Source organism: Suricata suricatta, chromosome 12 (genome assembly GCF_006229205.1).
Source record: "Suricata suricatta isolate VVHF042 chromosome 12, meerkat_22Aug2017_6uvM2_HiC, whole genome shotgun sequence".
In the NCBI taxonomy this organism is placed as follows: domain Eukaryota; kingdom Metazoa; phylum Chordata; class Mammalia; order Carnivora; family Herpestidae; genus Suricata; species Suricata suricatta.
In genome coordinates, this window is record NC_043711.1 from 9,062,890 (window position 1) to 9,075,635 (window position 12,746).

The window sequence follows — 12,746 nt, forward strand, 5'->3', positions numbered from 1 at the left end:
CTGGTATTTATCCAAGGGACACAGGGGTGCTGGTTCAAAGGGGCACATGCACCCCGATGTTGACAGCAGCACTATCCACAATAGCCAAAGCATGGAAAGAGCCCAAATGTCCATCGACAGCAGAATGGATAAAGAAGATGTGGTTTATATATATATATATAACGGAGTATTACTCAGCAATCAGAAAGAATCAAATCTTGCCATTTGCAACTACGTGGACGGAACTAGAGAGTATTATACTAAGCGAAATGAGTCTATCAGAAAGACAAATATCCTATGACTTCACTCCTAGGAGGACTTTAAGACACAAAACAGATGAACATAAGAGAAAAGAAGCAAAAAGAATATAAAAACAGGGAGGTGGACAAAACATAATAGGTTCTTCAATATAGAGAACAAACAGGGCTGCTGGAGGGCTTGTGGGAGGGGCTAAGTGGATAAGGAGGCATTAAGGAATCTACTCGAAATCATTGCTGTACTATATGCTAACTAACTTGGGTGTAAATTAAAAAAATAAATTATAAAGAAAGAAATGTGGGTGAATGGATGGAAGGATAGAAGGCTACAGGGGTGGGTGGCTAGATGGGTGGACCGGGAGGAGAAAAGCACAAGGAACACAGCCACAGACAAATAAAGTGTGATCACATTGCCTTCTTACTTGATGCCCCAACGTGCCACCAGATGTCATCCTAACCTCAGGAAACACCTCGGAGGCCCAATTCGCACCACCTTCTGCGGCTACAGGGTTCGCTGCTCTCCGTACCTACACATCCTTCATCAGCACACCCCGGACTCAACTCGGCTTTATAAGCCAGGTTTCCTCCTAGCAGACAGAACACCCAGGGAAGCCCGGTGGGGAGCCCTTTGGGGTGCCGGAGCCCAGGTCTGTAACCTCCCAGGGGTCCGCCTGGAGCACGGAGTGGATGGAGGGGTGTTTCCAGGTGCCCAGGTGTGATTAGCATCCAGCCGCCCTGAATTTTGCACTCAGAACACCACCTTCTTGATGTCTGTCCGGGAATCCACCCCAGGGCTAAGCCTTTGCCGAAGAAGCACACTTGAGGAAAAAAAAAAAAAATAGAAGCCCAGCTGTCCTTCTGGACCTGGAACCGGATCCTTCACACACTGCTTTCAGCCTCAGCCTAGAGAGAGCGATTTCGATTTGGTGGTGAGGCGGCCAGCCCAGGGAGGCCTCCTGCCCAAGGTCACAGGAGCGGAGCCCCCAGAATCCACCCTTCCTCCCCAAGGCGACTCCTAGGAGAAGACCCCACCTTCCGGGTCACTAGCAAAGGGAAAGGGGGCCCAGGACCAGAGCCCCCAGAGCCCACACATCCCTCCCCCCTCCCCCGCCCCCTTCTCTGCCTTCGGCACAAACTTCATCTCCAGCCGCCAAGCCCTCGGGTTCAGTTCCAGGGCATGAAGTAGAAATGTGACTCCCACCCCCCAACCCACTCCCTGTCCCCCGAAAACAGCATTGCCCAGCCAGCTTCAGGAGTGCCTCCCGCGGGAAACGCTGGCCAGCCGGTCCCAGGGGCCACCCACGGACCCGGGCACAGGGCCTGCCATGCCTCCCACGAACCCCCTGCTCCGGGCGCCCTGGGCTGCGCAGAGAACTTAGGAGCGCGCCCTCGCCCCCTGGGGCGTGCCCGTCCCCCCACCCCCCCACCCGGTGTCCCGGCCAGACTCACTCCCATTCCTTCCTCCTGGCCTGCGGGGTGCTGTGGACCTTGTGCGCCTGGTGGGCCAAGATGACATCCCGGTGGTCCACCACGCCGCCGCGCCGCCTCAGAGGGGGCCCCGGGCAGGTGCTGCTTCCCCGGGGGGCCCGCGCGTCCTGCGGGCCGCTGGCCGTGCCGTCCGCACCCGAGGGGCCCGAGCTGCCGTCGTGCAGGGCGTCATAACTGTGCGGGGAGAACATGGGATCCGGGACCCGGGGGGCCTTCCACATCCATGGGCCTCGCTCAGAACTCGCAGGGTCTTCGGCCTCCAGCACAGCGCGCAGCTAGAGGGGAGAGAGAGCAGAGAGCGCGCGGAGGGTGAGCGCGGCGCGCACTGAACAAGGGCAGGAGGGAGGGGAGCCCGAGGAGAGGCGCGCTGCCCCCGGGCCGGCGAGCGGGGTTTGGCATTTCCTTGGCAACTCGGGCCGGGAAGCGAGTTCTCGGGAGCTGCCCGGCAACCGGCGCGGCCTGATGGAGGGACACACCAGCGAGGGTGGGACACGGGACGGCCCAGCATCTCAGCGCTGCGCCCCTCAAAATGGGTCATGGAGAGCCTGCCCGTTCACTCCCCTCCGGTCCCTGGATCTTGTGAGCCCCGCGGAGTCACGGAGAAAAACAAAAGGGCGAGATCAAGGGTTGGCTTGAAAATCCACGTGGGGCGTGGCCACCTGTCCAGGGAGCCTGCCTGCTCTTAACCACCTGTCTGCGTTTTTGAAAAGAGAAAAGGGACAGGGGTTCCCACCACTCACAAATGCATCGGGGAGTTGGGGGGGAGGGGGTACTCAGCACGGGAAGGCACCCAGAGGAACTCCGAGCCCCCGAGATGTCTGTCTTCGTTTTCATTCACTTATTCACTCAACAAACGCTAAGTGAGCAGCTAGTTGCTGGGAGCTGGGGACACAGTCAAGAAGGAGACAAAGATCGTCCTGTCATGAAATGGTCAGTTCTGCGGGTGGGGGGACACGGATGATGAATACAGTCAGTGCATTAGGTAGAGATTAGGGGGCTAAAAGTCTGGAAATTAATCAGCAAAGGTGCACTGGTTTCCCAGGAGCCCTGGTCACAGACTGGATGGCTTAAGCAACAGAAATTTATTTCCCCACAAATCTGGAGGCTACAAGTCCAAGATCAAGGTATTGGTAGGGTTGGTTTCTTCAGAGGCCTCTCTCTTTGACTTGTAAATGGCTGTCTTCCCCGGTGTCTCCACATGGTCCTGCATGTGTCTGTGACTTAATGTCCCCTTACAAGGACACCAGTTGTACTGGATTAGAGCCCACCTATATGTCCGTGTTTTATTTTAATTCCTTCTCTAAAGGTCCTAGCTCCAAATACAGTCATGTTCTGAGGTCCTGGGGGTTAGTGTTTCAATATATGAATGGGGGTGGGGGTGGGACACAATTGAGTTCATAATAAAGGGTGACAGGAAGTGCTGGGTGGGCTGGCTTTTTTATTAAATGGGGGGGGGGGTGTCAGAGATGCTCTCACTGAAGGAATGACATCTGAGCAGACGTCCTAAGGAGGCCATGAAGGGGTCATGTGAGTATTTGAGGGAAGAGTGTTCTGGGCAGCAAGAAGAGCATGTGCAAAGGTCCTGAGGTAGGACTGTGTATGACTTGCTCAAGGAAGAATGAGGAGGCCCCAGCAGCTGTGAGTGACTGAGGACGGAGTAGAGGTGATGAGGGTGGGGAGGGGGGGGACAGAGCCTGTGGGGCCTTTTGGACCATGGGGAGGACGCGGCTTTTGGAATGCACACCCCACCCAACAGCATATTTCCAATCTCAAACTTATTTCTCCCACCTGAAGTCTCCACCACTTGCCTCTCAGCGTCTGCCCAAGAAAAGCAGACCCACTGGAAGGCTTGCGTGCGTGAAACAGGGTTAGGAGGCTGAATCTCAGGCACGAATGTTGGTAAGTCACCTCAACGCCCAGGGATGTAAGGAGATGGGTGCAGAGAAAGGGGCCACCTCTGGATGGCCACACAACAATGAAAACAACGACTTCCTATTTCCTCTCTCCCTGCTGAAAGCATCCAGACGGAGAGCTGTCCTAGCCTCTCCTCAGCAGACCAGCTCAACACCAATTTAACAACAATAGTTACCGTCCAGTTTTTTCCAAGTCGTAGACCTGAGGGAGTTTACTAGATCTCTCCTTCCCAATGCCGTTGAGCTTCAACTCACTCTCATGAAATCTTACGACATTTAGAAAGCCTTTGTGTTTTTCCACATGCATTCCTCTTGCGTTGAAAAAAAAAATCTGTAATTCCTTCTCTGAGCATGCACCCATGGAGGCACTTTCCTTCCCATTTTACAGAAACACGACTGAGGACAGAAAGTGGATTCAAGGACCTTGCCATCAGGTTCCATTTCTACCTGCAGAAGTCACCCCTGCCCCCCAAAAATGTTATTACTGCCTCAGTATTTTATTGTTTTTAGTATTTGTTTATTTTTGATAGAGAGAGACACAGAGTGCAAGGGGGGAGGGACAGAGAGGGAGACACAGAATCTGAGGCAGGCTCCAGGCTCTGAGCTGTCAGCACAGAGCCCGACGCGGGGCTCGAACCCATGAACTGTGAGATCATAACCCAAGCCGAAGCCGGATACTCAACCAAATGAGCCGCCCAGACGCCTCGTCAGTATTTAAATTAAAAAAAAAAAAAGAATGCAGCTTACAGGCTGGGTTTGCTGTATAGAATCTACCCCAGAGACCAGGCACAGGGGAAGCACCTTGATGGAGAAAGTTCTGGACCTACAGAAGGTGTGTTTGTGCCTGGGAAGGTGGGAGGAGGGGCAGGAAACACCACACCCCGGGTGACATCTCCTGGGACGTCCCCCTGCTTGTCCGGCAGCACCAAGACAGGATGCTCAGCAGCCCGCCCTACAGTGACACTCCCCGTCTCCCCGGTTCACTGCAGGCTCCGAGATCACCCTGATGCCCGAGCCGCAAATTGTGTAGTCACTCCTCTACTCCCTGCGTCAAATGCATCATCGGGTCCCAACCATTGGCCTCCAAAACATACCCTGAACCTGATCACTATGGCCACCGTATGCCCCCTCCCCCTGGCAACTTCCTCCTGGACTTGGGTAGCTGCCTCTCTCGGGTCAGGGGGCTTCCCAACCCCCACCCTGCACTCTGCTGGGCAGTCAGGGGGTCTTTCTGGAAGTCTGCGGTCAGCATTTCATATAGGAATAAGAGCCACAGCCTACAGGGCTGCCCCTGTCCCCCTGACCTCAACCCCTTCTCTTCTCCGCTTGGCCCTCCCAGCTCCAGACTCACGGGCCCCCTCAACCATTCCTGGTCTCTGCCCAGCTCATTCTGCCTTTGCACCTGCTGTTCCCTCTCCCCGGAATGCTGTTCCCCTCATCTCCGATGGGCTGACTCCCTTCCACCGTTCAGGGCTAGGGTCAGACGCGGGCGCTGCCCATCACATCCTCCTCACGGGGCTGGCCGGTCTCTGGGACAGATCCCCCGTGCACACCCCAGAGGATGTCAGCACCACATAGGCGAGGATCACGTCTGTCTTGTTGCTGTGGGGTCCCGGCCACCTAAAATATTTCTTGCCTGAATGAATGAACGGTCTTAGGAATGGGTTGACCCAGGAAAACATCACGAAGCACCTGGCACCTGCTGGGGGTCCCGGACTTCTCCGAAGTAGGGAAGGGATGACGTCTGGGGGGAAAGAAGATGTAGGTCCTACCCCGCTACATGATCAGCTCTCTGTGTGGCCCCCAGCCAACTGCTCGACCCTCCGAGTCTGCTTCCTCCTGCCCGGCTGGAGGGGATGAGCGACACAGAGGGCCATCGTGAGGGCTCAGTGAGCTGACCTGTGCACTGGCAGCGTCCCGAGCGTGGCGCCGGGCCACAGAGGGGCTTGGTCACACACCGGCTCTCTCGCATGTTGATGCCATGGCGAGCAGGCGCGGCCGGGACAGCTGCTCTGGTGACACCGGCCAGCGTGCCCCGCGGGGCCCTCGCGAGCGGTTCCGAGCTGCCGCCGCCCAGCTGTCCCGTGTATACACACACGAGAAGCAAACAGCCCCGGCAGACAGGCGCTCGTCAGCCGGGTGTCCGGCCCTGGCTGCCGCTGGGCCCCACGAACAGGTGCGCCGTCACCTGTCTCTGTTTGCCCGGCCACGGCCCAGAGGAAGCGTGTGGGGTTGCCCCCTCCCCCCCGCCTCCCCATCAAAGCAGCCGGGTCCTGGGAACAGGTGGTGCAAAGCGAAGACAATGAGGGGGAAAAGCAAATAGAAGAAAAGGCATTACCCGAAGGCCCCAGAAAGCCCTATTGGTTTTTTTTTTTTTTTTTTTTTTATTTATTTTTGAGAGACAGTGCGAGCAGGGGAGGGGCAGAGAGAGAGGGAGACATAGAATCTGAAGCAGGCTCCAGGCTCTGAGCTGTCAGCCCGGAGCCCGACACGGGGCTTGAACCCATGAACTGTGAGATCATGACCTGAGCCGAAGCCGGACGCTCAACCACGGAGCCACCCAGGCGCCCCAAGGAAGCCCTATTGTTAATGTAATAACACTAGAGGTTTAGGAAGCACCAGGTATCACTTGTTCCCACCACTTTCCCCAATCCAAACTGAAGCGCCGCCCCCTGAGAGGCGGGGCAGACCCTCCTGCTAGGCCAGGACCAGCCTGAGTTCCCATGGCAACCGTAAGGCGCCTGTAGATGCGGGGATGATTACAGGCCAGTAGTTACTGGTCCTCTGGGCCGGGAGTCGGGAGGGAGGGAGGGGCCACAGGGAAGTCTGGGGCCCCGCTGGGACCCCCCCCCACATGTGGACAGGGACACAACACAACGGGGCTGGGCACCCATGGGTGACACAAGGGCTAATGATAAGTAAAGGAGCTTTATCTCTGGTGAAAACCCATAAAGGTACAACAGTGAAGCAAAACAGCAAAGAGAAAACATTCCCTAAAACTTCTGGAGCTCATCATATGCGTTGAAAAACACCCGATGCTCCTAAAAACGGACAGGATGGGAACTGAAAAAAATGCCCCGAGGTCCTTCCTTCAGGAAATAAAACAAAGGCTAGGCAGGGGCAGGCGTTAACCCTACCCGCCTTGGCTTTAGTCGCTGCTGGTGGTTGTCTCCTCGCCCAGGTCTGGGAGAAAATCTGAAAAACTTAAAAACAGCCAGGTAGGGGCGCCTGCTGGTTCGGTCAGTTGAGCTGCCGCCTTCAGCTCAGGTCATGATCTCACGGTTCGTGGGTTCGAGCCCCGTGTCGGGCTCTGTGCTAACCGCTAGCTCAGAGCCTGGAGCCTGTCTTTGGATTCTGTGTCTCCCTCTCTCTCTGACCCTCCCTTGCTTGCACTGTCTCTGTCTGTCTCTCAAAAAAAATAATAAACATTTAAAAAAATTATTTAAATCAGCCATGTAGTTTCACTCCTGGGTGCACATAAGCACCAAGAGTCACATTCATAAAGCTCTATTCAGAATAGCTCCAAACAAGAGAGCAGAAGAGCAAACCTGGACGCATCCGTGTGTGGGAATACTACGCAGCAATGAAAAAGGACGTGCTGCTGGTGACACCGGGGGGAATCTCAGACAGACCTACCGTGTGAGCACCTTGTTATGAGGCTCAAAAACAAGCACAAGTAACTCCAGTGATAAGAATGCTGTCGACCTTGGCAGGGGAGGGGGGGTTGACGGGGCTGGAACTCAACAGAGCTGGCTGGTGAGATTTCCAGATAAAATACAGGATGCCCAGTCACACGTGATATACGAGAAAGCTATTAGCCATTTGTCAGAAATACAATTTCAACTACATGTTCTACATATTGTTTCATTTCCCCTTTTTTAAATTTTTTTAACGTTTATTTATTTTTGAGACAGAGCATGAGTGGGGGAGGGGCAGAGAGAGAGGGAGACACAGACTCCCAGGCAGGCTCCAGGCGCTGAGCTGTCAGCACAGAGCCTGACGCAGGGCTTGAACCCATGAACTGTGAGATCATGACCTGAGCCAAAGTCGGACACTCAACCTACTGAGCCACCCAGGTGCCCCTGTTTCATTTCCTTAACCTGGCACCCCACTGGGGGGATGGAAGTTCCTTGACTCTGACCTGGGTAATGGGGAGAGACCAGTATATGACCACGTGTAAAAATTCATTTGAGCATCTTCTTGCATGTTTGTTTTATCGCGCACACACACACACAATATTTTTAAAGTTAGCATAATCGTAGAAAACTCATTAAGAAGGATTAGGCATGGGGCGCCTGGGTGGCTCAGTCAATTGAGCGTCCAACGCTTGATTTTGGCTCCGGTCACGATCCCAGAATCATGGGATCGAGCCCCATGTCATGTTAAATGTGGAGCCTGCTTGGGATTCTCTCTCCCTCTCTCCTTATGCCCCTCTTCCCCGCTCACACACACTCTCTTTCTCTCTGAAATTAAAAAAAAATTTTTTTTAATTTATAAAAAGGATTAGACATGCCCTATCTTCCAATGATGAAGTTTGGGGTTGGGAAGAAGAGAACCCTAGACCAGGTCTCCCTGCCTAAACACAAGTCCCAGAGGTGGTGGGAAATCTACACTCTCCTGTTACAGATTAAGATAGAGCTTCCTCGGGGTGCCTGGAGGGTTCAGTCAGTTAAGCGTCAACTTCGGCTCAGGTCATGATCTCACAGTCCGTGGGTTTGAGCCCCACGTCAGGCTCTGTGCTGACAGCTCAGAGCCTGGAGCCTGCTTCGGATTCTGTGTCTCCCTCTCTCTCTGACCCTCCCCTGCTCACTCTGTCTGTCTCTCAAAATAACGACATTAAAAAAAAATTAAAAAAAAAAAGAACTGAGCTTCCGCAAGTTGCGGTGGCTCACGCAGGGTCCCAGACCACAGAGCAGACAGGTCAGGGATATGGGCCCGCGGTTTCCTGGGACTCCCAAGACGTCTCTCTGAGGCCAACCCAGAGACCGGTACTGAGCAATTTTCTTGCCAGCCCCCCTTCTCCTGAAACAAAAACAACCTGTGAGAGTCAAGGGTTTGTCCCCCACCATCTTGAGGCATGGCTGCCGGCCAGGAATGCCTTTCTGGGGCTTCAGGGGAGTTAGGAACAAAATTCTGTTGTGTGGGCCTATTTGTTACAGCAGCACGCCTGTCTGAGTCAGCTCAGGCCACTGTAACAAATCACCATAGACGGACTGGCTTAAAGAACAAAAATTTATTTTCTCACAGTTCTAGGAGCTGGAAGCCTGAGACCAGCATCTCCCTGGCTTCCAGATCCACGTTCTTGGAGCGTCTACACGGGGAGGAGACAGAAAGACAGAGCAAGCACTAATCCCGTCATGAAAACCCCACACTCGTGCCCCCATCTCCCTCCAAAAGGCCCCATCGCCAAACGCCAGCACACTGGGCATGAGGGCTTCAACGTATGAATTGGCGGGACAGAATTCCATCTGGAACATTCCCTGACGAACCCACTATTGGGCAGAAGCAACACCAGTTCCTTTTTTTTTTTTTTTTTTTTTTAACACCAGTTCCTTTCAACAAACGTTCTCCTTGTGCTTTGAAAGCTTCGTGTTCAAGTGCGGCGTCCTGTCGAGAACACCAACGTGTTTGTTAAAGAGAGCAAAGAGGGCACCTGCGTGGCTCAGTCAGTGAAGCTTCTGACTTCGGCTCAGGTCATGACCTCACAGTCCGTGGGTTCAAGCCCCACACCGGGCTCTGTGCTGACAGCTTGGAGCCTGGCGCCTGCTTCTGATTCTCTGTCTCCCTCTCTCTCTGCACCAGCCCCCCAATAAATAAATATTTTTGAAAATGTTTAATAAAAATAAATAAACATTTTTAAAAGAGAGAGAGAGCAAAGAAATACGGCCTCCACATGCACTCACTCCCCCCCCCTCCTCTCTCTCGCTTTCTCTCAGCCTTTATTCTCTTCCACTCGTGGTTTCAGCCTCTCTGGGGGGTCTCGCTCCTCCCCGTGTGTGAACGTGCTCCCCGGTCCATACAGCATCTTAATCCAGCCCTGGACGAAGCAAGGTTGCTAAGGCCACCCTGGAAATGGTCTCCCCTCCAGAGTTCGAGGCTGAGAGTGTGAAATTCAGCAGACCGTGGAGTCCCACAGCCAGAATGACGCTAATCCAAATGTCATTTTCCACCGACCTTCAGACGCATTTGTCACCTTCCGGAGGAGGTTTCACCGGGCTGATAGTAAAAGCGATTTCCGAGCCCTGAGCAAACACTCTTGTGAGCAGGTAGCCGGAGCGGGGGAGGGGGGAAGGCTCTGCCCCGGAGTAAAAATGTACAAAAGGGAGGAATAAAAGCAAAAAGCCACGGGTGAAATGACATCAAACTAAACAGCCTCTGTCCGCTGCTTCTCGGCCTCTTGGCTGAGATCAAGTGTCAAAGGTTTCTGGGTGCAGGAAAATATATGCAAATCATAGGTCTGACAAGGAGTGAGCATCCCAAATCTACGAAGACCTCATGCAACTATAGAGGAGCTATATAGATGCTTTCTTTTTTTTTAATGTTTTATTTATTTTTGAGAGAGAGACAGAGTGAGCAGGGGAGGGTCAGAGAGAGAGGGAGATACAGAATCCGAAGCAGGCTCCAGGCTCTGAGCTAGCTGTCAGCACAGAGCCCGACGCAAGGCTCGAACCCACGAACCCAGAGATCATGACCTGAGCCGACGTTGGACGCTTAACCAAACTGAGCCTCCCAGGAGCCCCATAAGTAGACTTTTTCCAAAGAAAATATCCAAATAGCCATGGAGCACGCCAAAAGGTGCTAAGTGTCCATTCACAGCCGGGGAAATGCAAACTACACTGAGAAATCACGTCACACCTATGAGGAAGGTCATTATCAAAAGGACAGAGAAGTGTGGCCGAGGGGGGACAGAAATGGCCACCTAGGGTGGCCTGAAGAGCATGCAACTCTTGACCTTGGGGTGTTGGGGTTGTGAGTTCGAGCCCCACGTTGGGCGTAAAGATTACTTAAACAAAAACGTAAACAATGTTTTTAAAAAAGAAAAGCAGTAACCCCATGCACTGTTGGTGGCAGTGACAATGGGTAACAACGAAAGCACCCACATGTCCATCCACAGATGAATGGATGAACAAATGTGGTGTACACGGACAGCGGAATATGAATAAGCCCTTGAAAAGGAAGGGGATTGGGGTGCCCAGGTGGCTCAGCCGGTTAAGCGTCCGGCTTCAGCTCAGGTCATGATCTCACGGTTCATGGGTTCAAGCCCCGCATTAGGCTCTGTGCTGACAGCTAGCTCAGAGCCTGGAGCCTGCTTCAGATTCTGGGTCTCCCTCTTTCTCTGACCCTCCCCTGCTCATGCTGTCTCTCTCTGTCTCTCAAAAGTAAATAAAAAACATTAAAAAATTTTTTTTTAAATAAAAGACAAAGAAGGGGATTCTCAGGATGCCCGAGTGGCTCAGTCCCTTGAATGTCTGACTCTAGACTTTGGCTCCAGTCATGCTCTCATGGTCATGAAATCGAGCCCCATGTTGGGCTCCTCCCTAACAGAGAGCCTGCTTGGGACTCTCTCTCTCTCTCTCTCTCTCTCTCTCTCTCTCTCTCTCTCTGCCCCGTCCCACTCATGCTTTCTCTCTCTCTTAAAATAAAATTTTTTTTGATATTAAAAAAGAAAAAAACAGATGGTGGACACCAGTGGCTGAGTGGGGGAGGGGAGTAGAAATGGGCATCAGGGTTTGATGGGGACAGAGTTTCAGTTTGGGGACGACGGAGAAGTTCCGGAGACGGATGGGGGCGGGGGCTGTGCCACCGTGTGGATGCACGGAACCCGACACGTAAAAAAAAAAAAAACTGGTTAAAATGGTAAATTTTCTGTGATGTGTATGTTACTAAACATGTCTGTGTAAAAAAGGACACCACAGCAGGTGATCCAAAACACCCACACATCCAGGGGCGCCTGGATGTCAAGTGTCCGGCTTCCACTCAGGTCATGATCTCACTGCTTGTGGGTTCGAGCCCCACGTCATGCTCTGGGCTGACAGCTCGGAGCTCTGAGTCTGCTCCAGATTCTGTGTCCATCTCTCTGCCCCTCCCTTGCTCAAGCTCTCTCTCTCTCTCAAATATAAATAAAAACATTTTTTAAAATTTTTAATAAATAAAATATAAAATATAAACCAGCAAGTCTCTAAACCACTAAAAGAAGTAAAATCCACACATCTTAGTAAAGGTACTTCCGTACCCACAGCCACCTCGGTGTTTCAGCCTTCGTGCCTCACTTCCCGATACCCACCCACCAAGGACACGCTGAGCAGAGACAGACACACACCAAGGCTACCTGATTTGGGCAGCGCAGGCGCACCGCACACCCCACCTTTGCCCAGAGAAGCAGAGAACAAGGTCACCGAAAAATAAAGCCAGAGCCAAATTCCAGAATGGTCCCCACATCCGTGCGAACAGGGCTAAAGAAAACGCCAGGCCAGATGGCAGAGAGCAGGCTGCCAGCAAGGCCCTGAGCAGGGCTGCACAGGTCCATCCCCTGGTGAGACCCAATAACGACCCAGCTGGGGTCGGCTGTCACCTGCTTTCTCCCTCCGGCTAGCACAGCTGAGACCTGCAGGCTCCCTCCCCCTTGCATGAAAGGAGGGCCTGGGATCGCTGGGGTTCAGAGGCAGCCCCAGGACATTGGCTGAGGCCGAGGAGGGAAAGAGCAGAAGGCTGCTGGGGGAGATCCCTGTGAGCCCCTGACTCTCAAGCTGAATTCTTTCTCCTGACTTCAGGTCATGTCTCCACCTCCCATCACCGGCTTGTGCGTGCATTTACCCGGCGACATTTATTGAGCACCTACTGGGTGCCAGGCTCTGTCCTAGGAGGGCACTGGGAATCCAGCAGTGAATGAAAGAGACTCAAGTACCCTGAGTCCGTGCAAAGGTCCTGTGGCTGGAGTGAGCCTCGTGTGTTCAAGGAATGGCAAGGAGGCCTGCGTGGCTGGAGTGGAGTGAGCGAGCCTGAACGGGAACGGGGGGGGGGGGGGGGGGGGGGGGGGGGGGGGGGGGGGGGGGGGGGGGGGGGGGGGGGGGGGGGGGGGGGGGGGGGGGGGGGGGGGGGGGGGGGGGGG

The 12,746-nt window shown here is 53.8% G+C and overlaps 1 protein-coding gene across 1 annotated transcript in view; it reads right to left on the bottom strand.

Annotated features, from left to right (window-relative positions):
• Positions 1–12,746, bottom strand: part of CACNA1A (calcium voltage-gated channel subunit alpha1 A) — a 287,057-nt gene that overhangs the window by 269,178 nt on the left and 5,133 nt on the right. Inside the window, exon 2 of the mRNA XM_029916601.1 lies at positions 1,686–1,999. Within this exon, the coding sequence (XP_029772461.1) occupies positions 1,686–1,945 (260 nt within the window). The 5' untranslated portion in view covers positions 1,946–1,999. The remainder of the gene's footprint in view (positions 1–1,685; positions 2,000–12,746) is intronic.